Raw genomic sequence first — 23,701 nt, forward strand, 5'->3', positions numbered from 1 at the left:
GTTTTACCTGCAGAGTGTCTGCCATTTGCTCTCCTCGCGGGTCCCTGTTCGTGGGGAACCAGGGGTGCGCAGGGCCCCTCCGGGTGGGGGCGCGGGCGGAGTCCCACCGGGGCCCCAGGCGCCCAGGACCGCAGGGGCGTGGGCCGGGGGGGCGAGTGCTCCTTCCCTTAGGCTGATGGGCCTCTCAGGCCAAGGACGTGGCCGGGCCAGGGGCCACTGCAGGGCCACAGCGTGCAGACGGCTGGGGGGGAAGGGCGCCCCGTTCAGGGCCTGGCTCAGGAGGTTGCGCCCGTGGGCTGAGTCACCGTGTGGGCTGTCGGGCGATTGGGCTCCATCCCAGAGCTCAGGGCTGAGGGGTCTGCCGGGAGGGGGTCCTGTCTCCACCCCTCCCCATGGTCAGCGCAGGTCAGGAGCTGATAGAAACCTGGCCCTGTCGGGGGCACCTGCTCCTCATCTGCAGCTGGGAGCGGGGTCACACGTGGACGGGTTTTTAGAGCAAGAGGGAAGACGCGGGTGCCGCATGGCGAGCCAGCTCATCACGCTTCTCATCGGCCCGGGTTTAGCACCGAGAGCGCCCGCGCCCCTGCCGTCGGTTCCACTGTATCTTCCCAGTGGCTTGGAGAGCCCCAGCCTGTGGAGCACGGGCCCCGAAGCCTCATGAGGACAGTCAGTAGGACCCCCAGCTGGTCCCAGGTTGACCAGGAACCCCCGGTTGTCCCTCCTATGGGATGTCCTGGACCCCTGGGAGCCTGGGCCTGGGCTGGGGCGCCCGTTCCCCAGATGGGCTGGCAGGGCCCATCCCTGCCTGTCGCTCCGCCTGTGGCTGCCGTGACAGTGACCGCAGACGAGTGGCTGGACAACAAGCACCTTTGTTCTCCAGTGGTTCTGGGGTCAGGAGCCCCCTCGGGTCCCGCTGGGCTGAGATCCAGAGGCTCAGGGGGGAGCATGTCCCACCTTGTCCAGCTTCTAGAAGCTCCCGCATCCTGGGTTTGGGCCCCTTCTCCATCATCACAGCCCGCACACAGCATCGCTTTGGCCCCTGGTCCCTGGTCAGCTCTCCAGCCACAGCTGGGGACGGTCCTCTGCTTCTCAGCACCCCTGTGAGCACCCCGGGTTCCCCCGGAGCATCGCCCACCCCGAGATCCTCCACGGTCGCGGGTCCCCGAGCTGGGATGTGGCTGCTGCCAACTGGTCACCGTCTGTTTTGTCCATTGGCTGCACACCCATCCCGGCCCCAATTAAGATGCTGCTGAAGCCACGCCTCCTGCCATCCCCACCGTCCCCCGTCAGGAAGTCCCCACGCCGGCCTCAGGGGACCGGCTTCCGGGCCCTGCCGGCCCATCTGGCTCTCGTGTTCTGCTCGAGTGACTGCTCCTTGCTGATTTGCTGGTGGAGCTCTCGCTTTTCAAGAAGCCTGCGGGTTGCGTGTGTTTGCTGTAGAAATGGACAGAGCTCAGAAACCGGGGAGAAAGCCAACGAGGCCGGCTCTGCCTCCGCTCCCCGCCCCAGGGAAGGGCGCTCAGGGCGGCCCCCAGGCTCTGACCTCCTCTGGGCAGATCTCCGAGCGCCTGTGGGGACTGGCCCAGGCCCCGGGGCTGGCCTCTGCCCTCCAGGCGGGGGGGGTCAGGCAGCGGACTGAACTTACCTGGGGCCCCTCGACCACCCGGCCAGGGGGCTCACGGGAGGGCAAGTGGCCGCCGGCCTCTCGGGTGACCGGCCTCTCCTCTCTGCCCGCAGAGGACGGCAGGGGCAAGCCGCGGCCGGCCAAGGCCAAGGGCGACCGGAAGAAGAAGAGCCCCAGCGCCCTGCAGGCCCCCCACCCGCTCCTGCCCCCGCGGCTGCCCCCCGCCGCCCACTTCCCCTCCGAGGAGGCGCCGCGGCTGGAGCCCCCGCTGCTGGCCCCTGGCCCTGCGGCCGCCGAGGGGAGCCCCCCGCCACCACCCCTCAACGTCGTGCCCCCCGAGGCGCCCAGCGGCGAGGAGCCGGAGGTGAAGCCGCGCCCCATTATCCCCATGCTCTATGTGGTGCCGCGGCCCGGCGCGGCTGCGTGTGACGGGGGCCGCGTGTCCTGCCAGCAGGCCTCCGAGCTCGCCACCCCGAAGGTCCCCTCCTGGAAGGAGCAGGCGGCCCCCATGGAGCTGACGGGGCCCGAGGACGAGAGCGGAGCCCGCGAGGGGCAGGTGGGCCCAGCGAGGGTCCCCAGGGCCAGGGTGGGGGGGCCCCGCCTGCTGCTGTGCGCTGGCCACGGCTCTGCTCGTCCAGAGGCCAGCGGCTGCGTGTGGTTGACAAACCACAGAGGCTCCCGACGGGAAACTGAGGCACGCTTGGCCAGGCATTGCCCCCTGGCGGGTCTGGCTGTGCCCGCTCCTGGAGCCGGCCCCCACGGAGGCTCCCGTCCCGTGTTGTAGGTGCCGTCGACGTTCTCCAAGTTGAAGATGGAGGTGAAGAAGAGCCGGCGCCACCCCCTGGGCAAGCCACCCACCCGGTCCCCGCTGTCGGTGGTGAAGCAGGAGGCCTCGAGCGACGAGGGTGAGCGAGGGGCCCGTCCCCGCCCTGCTTGGCCGGGCTGTGTGTACTCATCCCCCGTCCCCGGCGCCTCTCCTCCCCGGCCTCCCGCAGCCGCCAGCCCCGCCTGGTTGCTCCCGCCACCACGGGCCGAGGCCAGGCCCTCGGTGTCTGTCCCCGACTGCCTGGCCCTCAGGCCCAGCCCCCCGCACACAGCCGTCAGACCCTCTCCCCACGTGCCGTGGGACCAAGCTGCCCTGTGCCGCTCCCCAGAGTCAGGCCCCGGCCGCCCACAGACCGCCCGAGGTCCTCCCCCCTCCCCCCGCCCCGGTTCGCTGTTTTCCACTTTGGGGCTCTTGGTCGCGCTGGGCCCAGGAACCTAAAGGTCCAACGTGGCCTGTGAGGGGACGGCTGCAGCCCCTCTGGGCTCAAACCCCAGCCCACCACCCAGAGCCCAGGACCATGGGCACCATTTACCTTTGTGTGACTCAGTTTCCCCATCTGTTTTGTGGGGCTGCCAGCCCTCCGAGGCGTCCTGCCAGGACAGCACACAGAACCGATGCCTGAGGCATGAGGCGTGTGGCCTGGTGCTGGGCGCACGGCGGGCTCTGGGATGCTGAGGCCGGGTTGTCACATTTGTGGCTGTTGTTGCCTTTGACCCCACGCCCTCGGCATAATCTCTGCCCCTCATCGTCTTGTGAAAACTGACCAGATGTTGTTCCTGCCAGACGCTCCTTCCCCTGGGCCCAGGCTGGCTCCCCCACCCCAGCGCAGCCACGTGGCCTGTGCGCTCGGTCTCTGCTCACCCCCCGCCATGGGCGAGGGTCATGCCTTGTCCTCTCATGGCCTCGGGGTCTGGGCGCCTGGCACAGAGCAGCGGGCCGAGGAGCAGAGGACACTCCTGTGTCCGGGGCTGGCCTGTCCGGTGTGAGCAGCCCGGCAGGGCAGCTGCGCCCCAGGTGGAGGTGTGAGAAACGGCCTCGGAGCCGGAGGACCGCAGAGCCGCACTGCCCGGTTGCAGTGATGGCCGGGACCTCGGCCACAAGCACCCGTTTCTCAGGGCCGGAGCTCCCCCTGTGTCCTCGGGAAACAGCACTGGGGCGTCAGGGTGTTGGGCACAGCTGGCTGGGGGCAGAGGCCGCCCTGTGACAGGCGACGAGCGGGAGTGGGGAGACGTCTGTTAGCAGTCTCCATCTTGCTGGGCCCTCGGGTGATACTGCCCCTTTCTGACCCCCAGCCTCGTTCCTCTCTCAGCTCCTGTGGGCTCGGGGCCTCTGCACCTGCCCCGCCAGGGCCTGGCCCACCCCCCAACCCTGTCTCCTCCCAGACGGGACCAGGGCCCCCGAGCAGCGTGGGGGGGGGCCTCTGTGCAGGAGGCTCGGGGGCCGCCAAGTGGGGACCCTGGCACCGCGGCTGCTCGTGGCAGCAAACACGTGGGGTGCGGACGTGGGTCCCTGGCGCTGACTCCCCGCCCCCGCCCTTCCTCCAGAAGTGCTCCCTTTCTCCGGAGAGGACGACGTGAGTGACCCCGAGGCCCTGCGCGCGCTGCTGGCCCTTCAGTGGAAGAGCAAGGCGGCCAGCTTCCAGGCAGAGCGCAAGTTCAACGCGGCCGCCGCCCTGGCCGAGCCCTACTGCGCCATCTGCACCCTTTTCTACCCCTACAGCCAGGTGCGCGGGCCGGGCCAGCGCCATCGAGGGGCGCTGGGGACCAGGGGGCGGGGGTGCTGGTTCTGAGTTTTACCGGAGTGTAACTTATCGACACAAAAGTGGGGCAGTCTGCAGGGAGGGGCCCGCGTGGAGGCCTCATGGGCCACTGTCCTCGGAGGGCTCAGCCGGGCCGTGGGCAGGTGGCTGGGGGCCTGGGGAGGGGGCAGGTGGCATGAATGACCCGAGGCCCAACCAGCGTGGCCCGGCTGGGACACCGACACTGTGAGCCGGCTTTGCTCCCTTCTCTTCATCGGATTGGGTCTGGGGGCCCAGGGAGGACTGGGGTGCAGCCGTCATGGGGTGCACGTGGGAGGTGGGGAGGACGCTCCACATGAGTGCAGAGATGACAGGGCGTCAGGTGACGGTCAGGACCCTGAGGACCCGCAGCAGGTGGAGGGCTGGGGCTGCCTCGCAGGGCAGCCAGGTCCTGAGGTCTGAGCTCTGGGCTGCAGGGATGGTGCCCCAGGCAGGACGGTGTTGGGTCTGGGCGTGGAAGGCAGAGCGAGGTAGCTGTGTGGCTGGAGGGGAGTGAGGGACAGTGGGGACCAGAGGGCTGGGGCGGCAGGCGGTGGCAGGGTGCGTCCGGCTGTGACCCCATGGGGTTTCAGTGGGGGCGGGCCAGGGTCTGCGTGTTGGAGGATCTCTCGGGGGCCCAGAGCGGGTGGGGGCTGGGGGGAGACCCCAGGGTGGTGCAGGGTCCCGGCCGAGGCGCGGGGTAGAGGCTGCGTGGGGCGGCAGGTCCGGCAACGACGGTGGCCTTCTCCTGCAGTCCCTGCAGACGGACAAGGAGGCCATTGCCGCCTCCCTCGGGGAGGGCCCCTCGGCCGCGCCGCCTTCCAAAAGTGGCCAGAAGACGCGGCCGCTCATCCCGGAGATGTGCTTCACGTCCGGCGGCGAGAACACGGAGCCGCTCCCCGCCAACTCCTACATCGGCGACGACGGCACGAGCCCGCTCATCACCTGTGCCAAGTGCTGCCTGCAGGTCCACGCCAGTGAGTCCAGGCCGGCGCGGGGCCTTCTGGAGAGTTCCCCCGGGGCCGGCCCTCCCCTCCAGGGCTTGGGAGGTGGCGGGAGAGACGAGGTGCCCGTCAGGCACCGCGATGCTTTTAAAGTCTGCGCCGTGGGGCCCGAGTTGGAATTGATGGCAAAGCCGAGCTTCTGGAACGGTCCAGAGTCTGATTTGTCTCTGCCATTGCCACCCCCTCTCCCACATCCTGAGGCCGAGGCAGGAGGATGGATGTCGGCCCCTCTCTCGGGCGGGAGGGGGCGGCGAATGGGAGATGGAGGCAGGACAGGGCGGGCGCTCTCTGGAGCTGGTTAAGGTTGTGCACGCAGGGAGGCGCCGTGGCTCTCTGGCCGGTTCCCCCTGCCCCGCCGAGGCCGGCCCCAGCTCCTTCTCTCTGGCCGGGAGTGTCCACTCCGAGTGCTGGGCCTGGACGTGAGCCATGCTCCTGCGCAGGCAAGGCCCCGGGGACGGCTGCCGCCGAGCCCACCGCCCGCCACTCTGGGGACCACCCCGGGGGAGATGCCTGGCTTCCAGACCCGGGGAAGCAGAGGGCTCAGCACAGGCTCCTCCTGGAGACCTGGAGCTTTAGGGGGGGGACCCTCACATCCCCCAGGAGCTAGGACGCGCCCTCAGGGACAGAGCAGGGTGCGGGCCCTTGACCATCTACTGCCCTGCTCTCCCCGTGCTTCCTCAGGGACCCTCAGCACCCAGCCACTGTCCACTCCAGCCAGGGTGGCTCCAGCTGGCCGAGGGTCCTGCAGTCCTGCCAAGCAATGACCCCAGACCCAGAGCCCCCGCCATGGGCTCAGGAGTAGCCACTCCGCCAGAGCACTGGATGGCCGCTCTGCCCTCTGGGCCCCGTGTCCGGCAGCCCCGTGGCGTTTCCAGGGTCTTGGCTCTGCAGAGCCTGGCGGGCCGTCTGGACTGGGGGTGGCGAGGGGCCTGGGCTGAGCAGACCCATGGGGGCTCCCACGAGGGGCCACTCTCCTCGCCACATCTGTTTCCAGGCCCTTCTCCTGCTCCGCATGTGGTGGCCTGGAGGGAGGTAGGGGGTGGTGGGCGCCGATGCCCTCAGTGCTACCGCCCATCTCCAGAAGGCCCCGTCTGCTCAGTGTGCTAGCAGCCTTGGGGACAGGCGCCAGCCCCTGGTCCCAGCCACCCCCGCTGTCTTCCAGGTTGTTACGGCATCCGCCCCGAGCTGGTCAACGAGGGCTGGACGTGCTCCCGATGCACAGCGCACGCCTGGACTGCGGTAACTCGCCCTGGGCTGGCAGCCTCGCGCCCGGTCTCCGCCTTGGCAGGGAGGGTGGCGGCCTCAAGTGTGAGGGCCGGGCAGGCGAGTGAGCGGCCCTCATGCACTGTCTGTCCCGCAGGAGTGCTGCCTGTGCAACCTCCGGGGCGGCGCCCTGCAGATGACGACCGACAGGAGGTGGGTGCAGGGGCGTCCGCGGGCCCCCAGTCCCGGGGAGGCGGGACCAGGAGGAGCAAACGAGCACCCAGACCGTCCCTTAACGTCCCCAAGTCCTGACCAGCTGGCAGCAGCATCATGGAGGGGGGCAGTGAGATGACCGGGGGCGTTGCACCGTGACCCCTGACCCTACCCGCTCCCCCCAGGTGGATCCACGTGATCTGCGCCATCGCCGTCCCCGAAGCGCGGTTCCTGAACGTGATGGAGCGCCACCCCGTGGACATCAGCGCCATCCCCGAGCAGCGGTGGAAGCTGGTAGGCCCCGTGCCTGGGCCTGCGGGTGGAGGGCGCGCCGCCATGGCGTTTGGTTTGGGCAAACCCGTTAGGTTCTGCCTGGAGGCGCAGGTGCAGGGTCACAAGCACGGACGTGCCAGGAGGGCGGGTCCCTGGGCGCTATGGCCCAGCCCCCGTCTGGTGCAGACGCGGCCTCCCACGGTCTAGCAACACGTGCGGTTTCCAGCTTCTTCAGGAGCCGGAGCCGCACGTGCTCCGCCCTGTTCTCTCCTCGCCTGACTCGCTCCTCCTTTGGTTTTAAAATCATGGTAAAAACGCTTAACAGGAGAGCTTCCATCTGCACAGAGCTCAGTGCAGGTGCCGTGGGCGCGAGGTTGCCCGCCCGGCTCTAGAATGCGTTGGTCTCGCGGGACTGACGCGGGATGCTGTGGACCAGCATCTCCCATGTCCTGCCCGGTCCCCGCAGACGCCCCTCGACCTGCTTCCACGGGCTCGACAGCGTGGGCGGGGCCTCGAAGCGGGCGTCCTGTGTCTGGTCCCCCTGAGCCTTGTGCCCTGGGGCCCGGCTGCGGCGTCGTGAGTGCCAGGCCTCCCTTCTCGAGCCCCTCGCTGCCCCCTGGTGTTGACACCACATCTCCTGTGTCTTCTCGTCCATCGTGGACACTGGGGTGGTTTCCGCGTCCGGGCTGCTATGCGCATGTGCCAACATCCCTTCCATGTCCTGTTTCTGTTTCTCGGGGACGCGCCCAGCGTGGGATGGCTGCATCGTGTGGAGCCCCCACCCCGTTCTCCACGGGGCCGCACCGGTCGCACTCCCACCGGCTGGGCGCCAGGCTTCCTGTTCTCCCCGTCCTCGCCCACGCTTGTCCTCTCTCATCTTCTCAGCGACAGCCGTTCTGGCGGGCGTGGGTGGCCCCTCACGTGCATTTCCTGACAATAGCGGTATCGAGCGCCTATTTCGTGTGCCCGTGGCCACGCGTGTGTCTTCTGTAGAGAAGTTTCCCTTTGAGCCCTTCGCACATTTGTGCACCCGGTTGTATTTTCACTGCTGAGTCATCGGAGTTCCCAACTGGCCCCTCTTCATGCGCATTCAGCTTCCTGCTCTGATGAGCCAGCGCTGGCCTGGGACGGGATGCTCTCTGACGACGGTCACCCCTGGGGGACCTTCAGGGGCAGCAGGCGGAGTGTGGCCGTGAGCGAGTGCTGGCTTCCATTCCCAGCTCGGCCATCAGCCAGCTGTGTGACTCCAAAGACCTTCCTTGATCTCTCTGTGCCTCAGCTTTCCCATCTGTAGAATGGGCTGCTAATAGCCCCTGCTCGGCGACCGTTGACGGGCCTCACGTCCGGCGCTGATCCTGCCGTCTGTGCACCGGGTCCGCCCTCGAGTCGGCAGTGTTGTGACTTTGTGGGCGGTCTTGCTGGGCATGTGTCCCCACTAAGGGACGCAGGAGTGGTGGCCCTGAGGGGACACGTCACATGGCACTGGGGGCTGGTCTTGGGCTGGGGCCCCCAACAGCATCCCAGTGCTTTGTCTGATGGGTCATTTCCCAGGCAGCCCTGGGTGTTGACGCCCCTCCAGGCCCCCGTGGGCGGGAGGCATAGAAATCGGGCTGCGGGCGGTGGATCCGGGCCAGGTGATTAGGGGACCGCGGCCGCCTCATCATTCGGGCGGAGTGACGTCCGCGCGGCCGACCAATGTGCCCCCAGACGCTTTATGGATCGCCTGACATTTGCAGCGCGGCCTCTTCGTTACCAGCGCGTGTAATGAGGAATTAAAGTCCTCCGCAGGAGGCGGCCTTGACTGCCTGACGGAGCGCGCACGGCGCTTAACCCCTGCGTGCCCAGCCGCCTGCCCGCATTCCTGGGCCGCAGGATCAGGGACCGTCACTCCTGGTCATCCGTCCATCCGTCTGGCCCCCGGCTCTGGGTGCCTGGGGGGCCCTGGGGAGTGGGGGCTGGCCCAGCCCATCCCACGGCCTGAGCCCAGGGTAGCCAGGTTCTGGGCCATGCCCTCGTGCCCTCACCGGGCTGAGATAGTCCCTGGAGGAGCCGTGAGGTCTGGGGGGCCTGGGTGGAGGGGCAGCTCCTGGGGCCCTGGAGGCTCGGCCGGTGGGCGGGTGGCATGAGCTCTGTGCTCTCTGTGCGCCCTCCTGAGGTTTGGGGACCATCAGGGCCTGGGGGGGGGCAGGGGGCAGGCTCAGGCCTCCCTGGACCACCACTCTCCCCAGACCCCTGCAGCCCACCCTGTGTCCCTTCTCAGCCCTGAGGCCGCAGATGAGGGTGGCCCAGCCAGGCCCTTACAGCGGCCCCCCGCGCAGTCCTGACACGCGGCGGCAGTGGGGGCCCGGCCCATATCTTTGTGATTCGGAGACTCAAAATAAGGAGATGTCACCTGGGCAGCAACGAACGTGCTGCCATCAGACCCGGGCGTGGGTTTCTCCTGGGCCTTGGCCGTGGGGTCGTGGCTGGGCTCTCCTGGGCCCTGGATGCCCTCGGGTGACGTAGTGACATGTGCATGATTGCTCAGCACCCACTGGCCGAGGCTGGACCTCTCCCCAGGCTGGTGCCGCCTCCCGCTCCCCGAGAAGCATGCGGCCCGGACTGGAGGCTTACTGCGAAGGGAGCGTGCATGTCAGCCTGTCCCCGGCGGCCCTAGGATGAGTCAGTATTGACAGGTTAATCATGAGATCTCATCGCCATCGATCGCCTGGCTCGTGAACACGGTTACCAGTGATGGAGGCCCTAGTTAATCACAGCCGGCCGGGGCCTGGGTGCTCCGAGGGCCGAGGGCAGGTCTGGGGGCGTTCCCACAGTGCCCGCCCACACATGCCGCTTCTCCTGGGGGGCTGCCATGCAGGGCGTGTCATTCAAGGTTAAGATAAAATTCCCCATTGTAACCATTTTATCTTTATTTTTATTTATTTTTTCTGAGAAAGACTGGCCCTGAGCTAACATCTGTGCCCATCTTCCCCTACTTTGTATGTGGGATGCTGCCACACCATGGCTCGCTCAGCGGTGTCTAGGTCCACACCCAGGATCCGAGCCCTCGAATCCTGGGCTGCTGAAGTGGAGCATGCGAACTTAACTGCTGTGCCACTGGGCCGGCCCCCATTGTAACCAACTTAAAGTGGACAATTCACTGGTTTTTAGGATGTTCACAGACTTAGTCAGCCATTATCTCTAATTCCAGAGCATTCCATCACCACAAAACAGTCCCGTCCCCATCAGCAGTCCCCCCACCTCCTCCCCAGTCCCTGGCCCCCACAAGCCTGCTATCTGTGGATCAGCCTGTTCTGGATGTTTCCCGTCCATGGGATCACACGCCGTGTGTCCTTCTGTGTCTGCTTCTCTCCCTGAGCGTAGTGTGTGTAGGTCCGTCCACGTGCAGCTGTGTCAGGGCCCCGCTCCTTTTCACGGCTGCATCGTGTTCCAGTGTGTGGCTCTCTGGTGCCTGTTCCAGGCAACCATGCAGAGGGGCGGGTGGAGAAGCCCCCAGAAGTGCTCCAGGGATCCCACTGCAGGCGGGTTGGTGGGCCTGGAGGGCCCTGCCGGGGCTGGTTTGGGGGGCTGTCTGCCGCGGTCAAGACTCTGGCCAGGCACAGCTCCGGGCTTTTCCCAGGCTCCCTCCGTCCACGGCTGGGCTGCCAGGCCGGTTCCAGCCCTGGGTCTCAGCCCGACCCAGGAGACAGTCCTGGGGGCCCGGTAGACGGGCTTCCAGCCCCAGGGGTCACAGGCGCGCTGAGCCCCTGTCCCCTGCACCCCCAGAAGTGCGTGTACTGCCGGAAGCGGATGAGGAAGCTGTCGGGCGCCTGCATCCAGTGCTCCTGTGAGCACTGCTCCACCTCCTTCCACGTGACCTGCGCGCACGCCGCTGGGGTGCTCATGGAGCCGGACGACTGGCCCTACGTCGTGTCCATCACCTGCTTCAAGCACAAGTCGGGGCCGCACACGGTGAGCGCCCGCGCCAGTGCCCGCCCCAGCCCCCGTCCCACCCCCAGCCCCCCCCCCCCCCCCCCCCCCCCCGCGTGCTCAAGCCCCGCCCCGCGCTCACAGCCCCGCCCCCGCCCCCTGCGTGCTCAGGCCCCGCCCCGCGCTCACAGCCCCGCCCCCGCAGCCCCGCCCCGCCCCCCTGCGTGCTCAGGCCCCGCCCCTCGCTCACAGCCCGCCCCTGCGTGCTCAGGCCCCGCCCCCCTGCGTGCTCAGGCCCGCCCCCCTGCGTGCTCAGGCACCGCCCCTCGCTCACAGCCCCGCCCCCTGCGTGCTCAGGCCCCGCCCCCTGCGTGCTCAGGCCCCCGCCCCGCGCTCACGGCCCCGCCCCCGCAGGTGCAGCTGCTGCGCGCGGTGTCGCTGGGCCAGGTGGTCATCACCAAGAACCGCAACGGGCTGTACTACCGCGGCCGCGTCATCGGCGCCACCGCGCAGACCTTCTACGAGGTCAACTTCGACGACGGCTCCTACAGCGACAACCTGTACCCCGAGAGCATCACCGTGAGCGTGGGCGGCGGGCGCCGGGGGCGGGTGCGGGGGGCGGGCCTGCGGGGTCCCCGAGTCCCGGGCGGGTCTGCAGACCCGGAGCAGACGGCCTCCGCCACAGGGACTGTCCGCGGGCGCGGGCGGCAGCGGGGCGGGAGGGGGCGCTCGGCCCTGGGAGGCCTCCGCAGCCGCCGCTCCTCCCCCAGAGCAGGGACTGTGCCCGGCTGGGGCCGCCGCCCGAGGGCGACTTCGTGGAGCTCCGGTGGACCGACGGCAACATCTACAAGGCCCGCTTCATCTCCGCCGTGACCAGCCACATCTACCAGGTGGGCAGCCTCCCTCCCTCGAGCGGCGGGGCGGGACGGGATGGGGTGGAAGGGGCCGGAGATAGAGACAAGGACGGAGGGGATGGGGCAGGACGGAGAAGGGGGCTGGGGTCGGGGTCAGGGTCGGGCCCGGCAAGATCCCGGTGGGGGCGGTGGATGCCCCCCGACTTAGGAGGTCAGGGCTTGTTTATTTTCAAGGTGGAAGGGGCCCCCGACTGTCTGATATTTTCCCATTTATATTTCTTCTCAATTTTTTTTCCTATTGTGGTAAAAATACATAACATACATGTATTGTTTTTAACATTTTTAAGTGTATACTTCAGAGCTCCTGGGTTTTTTTAAATCAAGATAGTTGTTTGTTTCCTTCATTGTAGAGAAAAAATTATTTGAAAGTGTGGAATCTGGGGGTTGGTCTGGTTGCATAGTGGTTAGAGCCCCATGCTCTGCTTCAGTAGCCTGGGGTTGGCGGGCCTGGATCCCAGGTGAGGACCTGTGCACCCCTCATCAGCCATGCTCTGCCAGCATCCCACATAAAATAGAGGAAGATGGGCACAGATAGCAGCTCAGACTCAGTCTTCCTCAGCAAAAAAAAAAAAGCATGGACTCTTCAAAGAAAACCCACCCCTGTTCCAGCGACCACAGCCGACCACCACTAATCCCCTGCCGTCTTCCTCTCATGTTCATCAGCACCTCGTCCCTCTTTTCATCTGTCTTTCCCTCTTGCTGCCCTCCCTTGATGAGTGGGGACGTGAGCGGGCAGGGAGGACCCCAGGGCCCGGTGCTCTCTCGCGGGCACGCAGTGGTGGCCGCGGGCCGGGCTCCGTGCGGCCCTGAGAACTGCGCCCACCCCCCCGCAGGTGGAGTTTGAGGACGGGTCGCAGCTGACGGTGAAGCGAGGCGACCTCTTCACCCTGGACGAGGAGCTCCCCAAGAGGGTCCGGTCGCGGCTGGTGAGTGGCCGGGCGGCGGGGGGCCCAGAAGCCCTCAGTGTTCCTTGAGGATGTGGCCTGTCTCAAATGGCCTTGATCTCCGCACCTGTGGGGGGCCGGCAGCCAGGGAGCCCGGTGTGTGGCGGGAGTGGCCTGGGGGGCTGGCCGTTCCCCTCGGGAGATGAACCGGTGTCCAGGCTCAGCTCGGCCACGGCCCCCCGGACAGAAACCTAGAGCTCCGAGTTGGTGGCTGTTGAGGGCGCAGCGCGTCCCAGGGCGGGGCAGCGGGCTGGCGTTGTCCCCACAGCCTGTCGGGTTTTCTTCCTTTTGTGTTTAGTCCAAGTTTGGGGGGCAGGCGGCTGTGGCCTTCGACTAATGAGCTGAAGATACTGGAGCTGGGCCGTTGCACAGCTGGCCTCTGGTGCCAGGTCCCCTCGGGGGACAGACAGACGGGCACCCTGCCTCCCTTGCCCTGTGGGAGGCTCAGCCAGGCCGGGCCGGGAGCCATGTCGGGCAGGACAGACCAGGCCCGCACCCCCTGCCCTTCTCTGCTCGTGACTGGGGGTGTGGGCCTGTTCTCGCCCTGGCTGCCAGGGGGCTCGCTCCAGGATCAGAGGTCAGCACCAAGGCAGGAGTGCTGAGCGGCGTCCCCAGCCCTTGGGTGTCCCTCTTCGGGTTGGTGGCTGAGAGACAGTGGCCTAGGGCCCTTGGCCCCCAGCAGGGTGGCATCACCTCCCGAGAGGCGCCTGAGCGGAGCCTGAGCTCAGGCTGTTTGGGCTCCTAGAAAAATGCCACAGACGGGGGTGTGGACAGTGGATGTTGTCTCTCGCAATCCTGGAGTCTGGTCTCACCGCGTCCTCACGTTGGGGAGGCAGAGCGAGCCCTGGGGTCCCTTTACTGGGGCACTGACCCCATTCTTGGGGCTCCACCTCATGACCTCGTCACCCCTCCCGGAGGCCCCATCTGCAGACGCCGTCCCCCGGGGCTTAGGGCCTGACGCGTGGACGTGGGGGCCCCGCTAACCGTGTGCCGTCGCTCTCCTGCAGTCGGTGAGCACCGGGGCGCCCCAGGAGAACGTCTTCTCGGGAGAGGAGGTGAAGGCCGCCAAGCGCCCCCGGGTGGGCCCCCCGCGCGCCCCCGATGACTCGGGCCGGACCCCGGACTACCTGGCCTTCATGGAGAGCCTCCTGCAGGCGCAGGGCCGGCCTGGGGCCCCCTTCTAGGACGGCCACCGGGGAGCCCCAGCCCGGCCCCCGCTCGCTGTGACTTGTGTCCTGGCCTCCGGCCCCGAGGCGACAGGGGCAGCAGGACGCGCACGCGCCCCGGACTCAGGGAGCAGGGCCGCGGGCTCGGGCGGCCGGGGCGCCCTCCTCAGCCCGCCAACCACGTCAGCTCTTCTCGAAAAGGTGCTACTGTGTCTCCGCCCCCGGCAGCCTCTGGGGTTGTGACTTTGTACATAGATCACCTTTGTGACGTTCTTTCTATAAATACCTATTGTTTAAAAAAAAATGCAAGAAAAAATGGAAAACAAAGAAAAGGAAAAAAAAACCCCGACGTTGTTTTCTAGATTTGTGGCTTTAAAAATCAAACAACACACAACGTTCTTTGCCCAGAACCGAGGTCGCTGAGGGAGCGAAGCTTCTGGCTTTCCGGTGTCTGTGGCTGGAGCCCTTCCTGTCGGAGTGGCAGGGCTCCCGGGGGACCCAGGGGCTGGTCCCCGCGCCCGGCAGGAGGAGGCCCGGGCGCCCTGAGTGGCCTCGTGGCTTTGGGTCGGGGCTCCCTCCTGTCCCGCGGCCTTTTCTGGTTGGTTCCATCCTCGCTCCTCCCCCAGCAGAGCTACCCCTGCGAGACCCTGGTCGGGGGTCCCCAGGAGTCAGGGAGGAAGCGCTCAGGGTGAGGGAACCCCCGACGTGCGTGTGGCCCGGCCATCCATCCAGAGACAAGTGTGGGTGACCCCCCGTGGCCGCAGCAAGGGACAACTGGCTCTGTGGGGATGCAGGACGCAGAGGGGTCAGGCGCTCCAGGGCCCACGTCTGGCTGTCCCCGGCTCGGGCGAGGCCACTGACCCTGCTCTGGCTGCGGCCCCGCGCGTGCAGGGGCCCTTCCTCGGCCCCGGGGGCCGGTGGCGGCCTGTGTCCTGTTTGCGACGTGTGGGTTTGTGTGTCTGGGGGGCAGCAAGACGGGGTCGCGGCGGCCTCCTAGGGCTGGTGGAGTGAATCTGTGAGCGAGGGGAGCTGTGCCTCTCAGCTTGGGCCGGGCCCCCAGCGCCCTGTGGAGCCCTCCCGCCACGGCTGTCCCCTGCCGTCCCCCCGAGGGCCCGAGAGCGTGATGTCCTCGTGTAGAGAGGAGTGTCCTGCAGCTGCCAGGCGGGAGGCACGTGTTTCAGGAAAAGGAAAGAAGGTCGCTGAGCCGAGGACCTTCGTTTCCTGGTGGGGGGAGGGGGGCAGGTGCCCCGGGGCGGGCGGGGGTCCCCGGAGCCGGCGGCGGGGTCCCTCTGCATGCAGCAGCCCGCGGGCCCTCACTGTGTTCATATTAGTTTGAAACGGTATTTATATTGTAAAGAGAAGGGAGCGCGAGGGGCCACCCCGCTGCTGGTCCGAGGGGAGGCCAGCCCGGCGGCGGCGGCAGCTCGGGGAGTCGCGGCCATCGCAGGTTCCGGGACAACTGGTGCAGACAGGCCACGGCCCGGCCGAGGGGAGACGCCGTTCCCTGCAGGGACGTGTCTGTGTCCCGGTGCAGAAACGGGAACAAATGAAAAACAGCCCCCCCCGCCCGGTTTTCCCCCGAGGTTAAGGATGCGCTGTATTTTCCCTCGTCTGCCGCCTCTAGGCTCATGATGAATTAAAGGCTCCGAGCATTGCGACTCACTGCCCCTGTCGTCGGCGTGTCTTCATTTCCGAGCGGGCCGGGCGGGCGGGGTCCCCACGGGGGGCCGGGGACGGAGGAGGCGTCCTTCCCCCGTGGGACGTCCACCGCCCGAGGCTGCTGGGGGCAGGCGGTGGCAGAGGGGCCGAGGCGAGGCTCTGTCGCTGCGTGACCCTCGCCTGTCAGAGGCTGCCAGCTGCCCTCCCCCACTGCCCTCCCGGCCCCGACCCGGGTCCTGTGACGTCCGAGCCCGGGAACGTGTTTGGTGGCGGGCGGCCAGGCGGCGTGGGAGACAGTAGGGTCTCGTGGTCCTAGGCTGCGGCTGGGCCGCCTGCATCCCTGGATGTGTCGGTCACTCACCAAGTCCTAGGGATTCAGCACGAGTGCAGCAGGTCCCGACCCGGCCCTGGAGGAGCGGGCACCAGTGGGAGGGGCTGACAGTAAGTAAACCCTCCGAGATGTCAGCTGCGAAAGAAAGCACGAAGCAGGGACACATGGAGGACATGCTGGCGCTGGGAGTCTTTAAGGAGAAGAGAGAGGGAGCCACAGGGCTTGGGGGCGGTGGGGACAGCCTGTGCAAAGGCCCTGGGGCAGGACCAGGCGTGTTGGAGGATCAGCGAGGAGGCCCGTGTGGCTGGGGCAGAAGTGGGGGGGGGGCAGGGCGGGAGTGGGCAGGTCTTGCGGGGCCTGGGGGGCCGCGGGGAGGACTCGGCTTCTCCCCCCAGGGAGGGGAGCCTGGAGGGCTGCAGGCGGAGGAGGGCGGGACCAACTCAGGGGCCCCCGGGCGCCCTCTGGGGGGTGCTGCGGGGAGGACAGACCGAGAGGGCCAGAGCTGGGACCAGGACAGAGGGGGCTTTGCCATGGACTGGGAGGGGCGGCTGGGGGCGGGGGGAGGTCAGCAGCTCGCATTGGGCGTTGTCCACCCACGTGAAGGTGCTCGGCTGACACGCGGGTCTGGGGGCAGGGGCGGGCCTTCCGGAGAGGTCAGCACGCGGGTGAAGTATTCACTGGAAGGTGAGAAGGGGCCCCGGGGCTGGGCCCGGGCTGTCCCTGCAGGACGGTGGGGACGCTGGGCAGGGGCTGCCCTCCGGGGGCCTCGGTGTTTCCTCTGCAGAACGGCGTCCTCGCAGGGCGGCTGTGTCCTGGGCGGAGGTGGCCTTGGGTGAAGTCTCCAGCCACCGCCCCTCACACCTCCCCGTACCCTCCTGTCCAGAAAGAGGCTGCCTCCAGCGTCCTCATGACAGCGCCGGGACTCAGTTTCCCCTTCTGCTCCCAAGGGGCCGGGTGGACATGGTCCAGCCTCTGCCCCAAGGAAGGGGCCACAGACAGAGCCCCCGCCGCTGTCCAGGTGGTCCCGCGGGGCTGCAGGGGGCTCGCCCTGCCCGTCGCTCTGAAACGTCTTACGACGGGAAGGCGACTTGAGACAGGCCATCGCGGCCCGCGTCCAGGGCCGAGGCGCCAGCTGGACCCCAAAACGTGCAGCCGTGCGGAGCCCACGGCGTCTCTGGCACCCCGGGCGCCGGGCCTGGGCCGTGTCCGCGTGGGCTTCTTTGATTCAGGCGGCAGGTGTTTTCTGCACAGCCGCCTGTGCTGGGACCCCGGGGATCAGTCACCACTTCTCTGGAGGGCAAAGTTCAGGACAGCAGGCGGCCGTGGCAGCCTGAGGGACCTCCAGGACAGCTGTGACACGCCCTAAGGACAAGAGCCGGGGCAGAGGCCTGTGGGATACCATGTCAGGGACCCCCGTGTGGGAGGTGACGTTTAAATGGATCCGACCACTCAGGGGACGGCCTGTGACAAAGACCTGGGCTGGGGGTATGTCGTGTTGAGTCCCCCGTGCTCCTCGGGCAAGGCCCCAAACCCACAGCCCTCGGGCCAAATCCGGCCCTCCACTTGTCTTTGTCAATAAAGCTTTATCGGCACACAGCCCCACTCGTTCATTTAGTGTCATCCACAGTGACTCGTGCCCCAAAATGGCAGAGCTGAGCCATAACCACAGAGGGCACCCGGCCCCCAAGGCTGGACATGTCTGGCGTCTGGCCTTTGACAGAAAAATTAGTGCGCATCCCAGACCTGGAGTCAGCAGGGGTGGCAGCGTCCACGCCCGCTCTGTGTCAGTGACAAAATCGCTCTCCCGTGGGTGCAGCCCCCAGTGCCCCCGCCATTGTCTCTCGAAGACCCCCAGTTAGGCCGACTGCCCCCTACATGGCCCTTCCCACCCAGGAGCGTGGCGGAAAGAGAGAGAGACTGACCAGGATCCACCATCCATCCATCCATCCATCATCCATCCATCATCTGTCATCCGTCCATTGGAGGCCTCTGCCCTCCACGCCTCGGCGTCCACTCGTCCTGCTGACAGCTGGCTGGAGGACCAAACAGGCCCCGTCTCAACCCCTACAGGCTGTCCCTGACCCCTCAAGTCACCCCCTTTGGCCAGGACAGAAAAGGACTGGACTTGAGGCTCTGTGGCCTCTGCAGCGTGAGTCCTGGCTGTAGCCCCAGGGTCACAATTCAGGGCTTTTATGATGGTGCTGAAATCTCATTGCCAGCTGTCCCCACCCCCAGGTCACTCGGGGACACAGAATCCCAGCCCCAAAATCACCTCCAGGGAGAGAAGCGTCCCACAGTCCCCCAGGGCCCCAGAAGCTGGGCTTGGAAGGCCCCGCGGCCCTAGCTGGGGACCCGCCTCGGAGCTGGCGCCCGTGCCCGGGGACATTATTGATGGATCAGATTCACCTAGTGCTTTGGCTCTGCTAATGGAGAAAATAAGAATTATTTGCTGCCACCGGCAGCCCGAGGGGTGACACACGGCTGGTCGAGGCGAGGCCGGGAAGAGTGAAGAGCTGGTGCCTGGCGCCCCCATGCACCATCCATCCAGGCCACTCACCAAGTGACAGGGACAAATGAGTCCCCTCCCAGCAGGTTCTGCAGGGAGGAGGCGGGAGGGGCGGCCAGGGTCGAGACAGCGTCCCCACCCCCACCAGCCCCAACAAGACCCCAGATGTGGGTGTTTGGAAAGAGTTTCTGTGTCACCAGCCCTTCCGAGGGACCCCTGCTGGCCCCCGGGCCCTTTAATGCTCCGGGCCCCCCCGTTCGTCTCCTGGGGCGGCTGTAACTGAGGACCGTAAACGGGGGCTGAAAACAGTGGACTTTTCTCCTCTCACAGTCCTGGAGGCCAGACGCCGAAATCCAGGGGTCCCAGGGCCGTGCTCCCCGCTGGGGCTCCGAGGGAGGGTCCCTCCTGCCTCCTCCAGCTTCTGGGGGCCCCGGGCATCCGTGGTCCAGCATCTTCTCTTCCCATTGTCTCCAGCATCCCTCAGCCTTGCTTTTCCAAGGACGCCTGTCACTGGATTTAGGGCCTGCCCGGATAATCCGGGACCCCTTCATCTCAAGACCCTTAACTACGCCTGCAAAGACACTTTCTCCAAATAAGGTCACAGTCACAGGCTCCCCTATTAGGACGTGGGCATATTTTTTTTGGGGGGGTGCCCCAGTCAAGTCACTCCAGCATCCTTTCCCCCAGCATGGACCCAGTGACCACCTGCTCTAACTGCCTGGGCCCTTGACTGTCCCGCCACTGGACCGTGAGCCCCGTGAGCAGAAGGACATGTCTGGGTCCCCTGGGCACCCGCCATGCCCGTCCCGGAGCCTGGCAGATGGTTCTCCGAGTCCTGGTGTTGGCGGATACACCCAGAGAGCCTGAGGTGGTTGGTTACCTAGGGGGGCTGGTGGGAAGTGTTTAAAAGAAACGGGGGGACCCTCTCTGAGTGCAGCTTTGGGGGGAGCTCTCACTCTCTATCAGGGTCCTGCTTCACACACCCCAAACCATCGCTAATGAAAGTCGAGATCCCAGGATGTGGCAAGACCCCCCCCCCAAACGGAGCACAGACAGTAACCCATGAACCCGCCTGAGCCACCGAGGAGGAGGGAGGGGGCGGAAAGGAGCTAATCTAAGTCCCCTCGGGGAACAGCGTTGCAGCTGGATGCTGTCAGACGAAAACCGAGGATACCTAGACACCAACGCGTGTTTGCGTTAGAAAACCTGGTTCTCACTCGCCAGCCGTTCTGCGGCCACTTAGTAGGAACCCTGGGGCTGAACCGAGGAGTAAATGAATTGTGGATGTCGAGAGCCAGGTTCCCGTCAGAGGAAGAAATGAGCAATAAGTCAAGGGGCCGGAAGCCAGGATGGGCCGGGGCAGGGAAAACGCAAGGTCGAGCTGGAGCATCTTGTGTTGAAAAAAGTAAGAAAATACTCAAAAAAAAAAAAAAAATAGAGAGAGACATGAGAGATGTAGACGAAGCTGCTCCCACAGCTGAAGCGAGAAGAATCGAAACAACGAAACAAATGATGATGCTGGATTATAACCCGTAGAATAAAAGAAATATCTAAACTGTTATAAATAATTGGGTTCCTAAATAAATGGGCTGAGGGAGAAGGGGCAGCTCTTCCGTATGGTGAGAGCCGACTCATCCACGTAGGAGGGAGGAGGGGAAAGGAGTTTACATTCCAGCCGCTTACATTCAGTCACTCAGCAAACACTGCCAGAGTGCCTTTGTCATCCTGGCTCTGTTCCAGGAGCTTGGGCTACACCGGGGAAGAAGACAGGTAAAAAATGCCCGCCCAGGGGAGCTCACGGCCTCTCCGGGGAGGCAGGCAGGACAAATAACCAAATTGGGGAGCAGGTTAGAAAACTGGAAATGCTCCCGGAAAGAAGAAAGTAAGAGGGCTGGGGGCTGGGGGCTGGGGTACGATTTTGTACAGGATGTTTGGGGTCTCACCGAGAAGGGGACATGTGAGCAAAGACCTGAAGGAAGTGAGGGAGTGAGTCAGGGGCACATCTAGGGGAAGAGAGCTCCAGATGGAGGGCACAGACCATGCAAAGGCCCTGGGGCAGGAATGGGAGTGGTGATCTGAGGATCAGCGAGGAGGCCCATGTGGCTGGAGCAGAGGGAGGAGGGGGAGAGAGGGAGGAGGGAGGGCAGGGAGGGGACGGGGCAGGACGTGTGGGGCCTGGGGGGCCACGGGGAGGACTCAGCTTCTTCCCGAGGGAGGGGAGCCTGGAGGGCTGTGGGTGGAGGAGGCAGGACCAACTCAGGCTCCGGGCACCCTCTGGTGGGGAGGACAGATGGGCCCAGGGCAGAGGGGACAGCACTGGTCCAGGCAGCCAGTGATGGGCTGGCCCGTGTGCAAACAGAGACGTGACCACTGTTTGGGTTTAGCCGTGTGGGTCCCCGCTGGCCCTGGAAAGGGACAGTCAGAGTGAGCAGGAGAGTGAACGCCTGGTTGGAAGGTCCACGTTTTTACACACAGAATTGCTGAATTGCTGTTCCTTGCGCAAAAGGAACGTCCCACTGTACAGATGGACCGTAATTTGTTGACTCGATCCCCTCCCGATGGACACCGAGGTTACTTCCAGCTTCTCCCGATCGGGAACGTCGCTCCAGCGATGCGGGTTTCTCTGACTCCTGTGTGGATGTTTTTCTAGAATCAATTCCCTTAAAAAAATAGGGTGGGAGGTTTGCGGGCTGGAAGCCTCTGTCCTTCTTCTTTTAATTCCTGCAGCCAGGTGACCCCAAACACCTGTGCGCCCCGCCGGGCGGTGGAGCAGGACACCGCGTCCCCGTGCCCCGCAGGACGGACGCTGTAACTCAGCCTGGAACCCCTGCCTGCTGTTCAGATGCAACGTGACCCCCGATCCCGGCTGAAATGATTGTTCCTTTTAAAACGAGTCACGTCCAGCTTCCCCTCATCTGATTAAAAGCCTTTGGTCGGAACTGTCTTGAAACCTGTGATTTTAAAAATCCCCCGATGACCGTTTCCCACCAGCGAGCATACATATAAAGTAGAGGAAGATGGGCACGGATGTGAGCTCAGGGCCAGTCTTCCTCAGCAAAAAGAGGAGGGTTGGCAGCAGATGTTAGCTCAGGGCCAATCTTCCTCAACAAAAAAAAAAAAAAGAAAAGAAAATGTGGACACGTCTTGCCAAAGACTCCCTTCCTTGGCTGGAAAGTTGGGCCTTCCCACTTGGGGGGGCCGGCCACACCCTCTGCACCCTGACTTCGGCTGTGTCAATTCTGCAAAGAAACCAGATGTGCGCCCGCCAGAGTGTTTTAAAATCGTTTTAAAATCGACCCCACGAGGAATTGTCCCCCTGGCTCTCCCAAAAGGAAAAGAAAACCGTCGTGTGTCACCGAAGCGTCAGCCATCTGAGGTTGGAGCCTTTTGTGCCAAAGCTCAGTTTTCTTAAGAAATCACAACGTGTCGTCAGAGTCAGGAACGTCAGCCCCCGAGGGACGGCCCCGGGCTGAACGCCTCCCGGCAACACTCGTCTGAAATGGCAGCCGAGGACGTGGGTGGCAGGATCGGTGTCACGGAGAAAGGTTGTTGCAAAACTCAGGTGGACCTCGTATTTATGTAGCAACGGCTTCTCTTCGTTGTCCCCCAGGTTGGTGGCCCTTTGGGGCTGACCCCACCCCGCTGTCCCCCAGGCTGCCCTGCGGCTCACAAAGGAACCCTTGACTGAAGGGACAGGGCAGATGCTGTTGGCAGGAAAACCCCACAGCACTGGGTTTGCATTAAAGTCCGGGAGATCGAGATACGTGCCTTTTCAGCCTCCCTTGCAGCTACACGTGGCCCTGTGACGTGGTTCTGGGCAATGGGACGTAGGCAATTGGGGAATTCTGGGGAGGTTATTTATTTCCTCATGAAACGGCCAGTACGAGCTGGCGCTGCCCCTTTTCCCATTCCTCTTACCTCTTCCTCCCATATGGAACGCGGGCACGATGGCTGGAGCCACAGCAGCCATCTTATAATCACAAGAGAGAGGCTGAGAGATGTCCCTGACATCATTCATTAATTCATTCATTAGCTTCGTCATGTTTGCCAGTTTCCATGTGTAAATACTCCCACCAGGGCCCATTTCAAGCCACCAACACGATGTCACCGAACGCAGAATTGGAGAGAGAAACAGGATAGCCTACCGTCCTATGATGTTTTCACCAAATAGAGACAATGAATACAAAAAATCTCAGGAGCATAGATGCTAGTAAAATAGATAGCAAGTGATGAGTTGTGGATGTCAATTGCTCTGGTTTTAATACAATTTATTCAATAAGTTTATATACTTTTGTTTTTCATAACGGCTGTGTTGAACGAACAGTTCACAAAATTCCTGAAAATTTAACGATCGACTCTTGCGAGCTGGGATGAGCCGGCTCCCGCACAGACCTGGGGACTCGTGCTGACCTTTGTGTGAGCACACAATGTGCCTCTATAGCTTATTTTTATTTTTACTTTGGTCTCTAGTAATCAAATCTATCAATTCGATTCCAGAATTGCCTTATTTTGCTCAAGCTCAGGAGTGAAATAAACACATTCGGTTGAGCCCAGAGGCCCCTGGGTTTTGTCTGAAAAGCATTTCGCGGGGTTCTGCTATATTCTTCGGCAGCTCAGACGGCTGGTGGCCCCACATCGTCTTTCGAGAGCGTCTCGTAACCGTCAGCTCCCCGGGAACCGGGCTGGAGCGGCCGCGGATCCGAGGAAAGCCGCCGTGGTTCCCACTCGGGACCTGTGAGAGTCGCTCACGCTCACGGCCGGACGATCCCGGTGCAGACAGATTCCCGCTTCCCGTGTGGGCCGAGCTGCAGCCTCTGCCCCTCCTTACGGCGTGTTTCTGGGTTGTGGTCGTCACCTTACGAATTTCAGCTCGGCCTCGATGAACCACTCCGGAGCCGCTGATCCATTAAAAAAAAAAACCTGTTTATGGAAATATAACAACACCTATTGGAAAGCACATATAAGTGAATAACTCGGATTTTCACAACTTGAACACCCGCATAATCAACCCCCAGATTGAGAAGCGGAATAAGTCCAGCCCTGCTCCTAGATGCCACCCCCAAGGGGGCACCCGGACCCCATCCCTACCCAGCCCCATAGATTCATTTCACCTGTTTTGTATTTTCTATAAATGGAATCTTTGTGTCTGGCTTCTTCCACTCAAAATTGTATCTGTGAGATTCATCCATCTTGTCTATATCTGTAGTTTTTTTGTTTTTTTTTTTGAGGAAGATTGGCCCTGAGCTAACTACTGCCAATCCTCCTCTTTTTTTTTTGCTGAGGAAGACTGGCCCTGAGCTAACATCCGTGCCCATCTTCCTCTACTTTATACGTGGGACGCCTACCACAGCA

General features: G+C 64.3%; 1 protein-coding gene across 6 annotated transcripts in view; it reads left to right on the top strand.

Annotated features, from left to right (window-relative positions):
• KDM4B (lysine demethylase 4B) overlaps positions 1 to 14,140 on the top strand; it is a 117,362-nt gene extending 103,222 nt beyond the window's left edge. For 2 of the 6 annotated variants that reach the window (XM_023644483.2, XM_023644485.2), the window contains 12 exons: positions 1,738 to 2,180; positions 2,409 to 2,529; positions 3,995 to 4,173; positions 4,982 to 5,204; positions 6,394 to 6,470; positions 6,592 to 6,647; positions 6,833 to 6,941; positions 10,686 to 10,871; positions 11,244 to 11,408; positions 11,600 to 11,719; positions 12,577 to 12,669; positions 13,695 to 14,140. In XM_023644483.2, the coding sequence (XP_023500251.1) occupies positions 1,738 to 2,180; positions 2,409 to 2,529; positions 3,995 to 4,173; positions 4,982 to 5,204; positions 6,394 to 6,470; positions 6,592 to 6,647; positions 6,833 to 6,941; positions 10,686 to 10,871; positions 11,244 to 11,408; positions 11,600 to 11,719; positions 12,577 to 12,669; positions 13,695 to 13,871 (1,949 nt within the window). In that variant the 3' untranslated portion in view covers positions 13,872 to 14,140. Of the gene's footprint in view, positions 1 to 1,737; positions 2,181 to 2,408; positions 2,530 to 3,994; positions 4,174 to 4,981; positions 5,205 to 6,393; positions 6,471 to 6,591; positions 6,648 to 6,832; positions 6,942 to 10,685; positions 10,872 to 11,243; positions 11,409 to 11,599; positions 11,720 to 12,576; positions 12,670 to 12,985 lie in introns of those variants that run through there. The other 4 variants (XM_070272543.1, XM_070272544.1, XM_070272545.1 and 1 more) reach the window with 4 other exon arrangements.
• The last annotated feature ends 9,561 nt before the right edge of the window (positions 14,141 to 23,701 follow it).

Source organism: Equus caballus, chromosome 7 (genome assembly GCF_041296265.1).
Source record: "Equus caballus isolate H_3958 breed thoroughbred chromosome 7, TB-T2T, whole genome shotgun sequence".
Classification (NCBI taxonomy): Eukaryota; Metazoa; Chordata; class Mammalia; order Perissodactyla; family Equidae; genus Equus; species Equus caballus.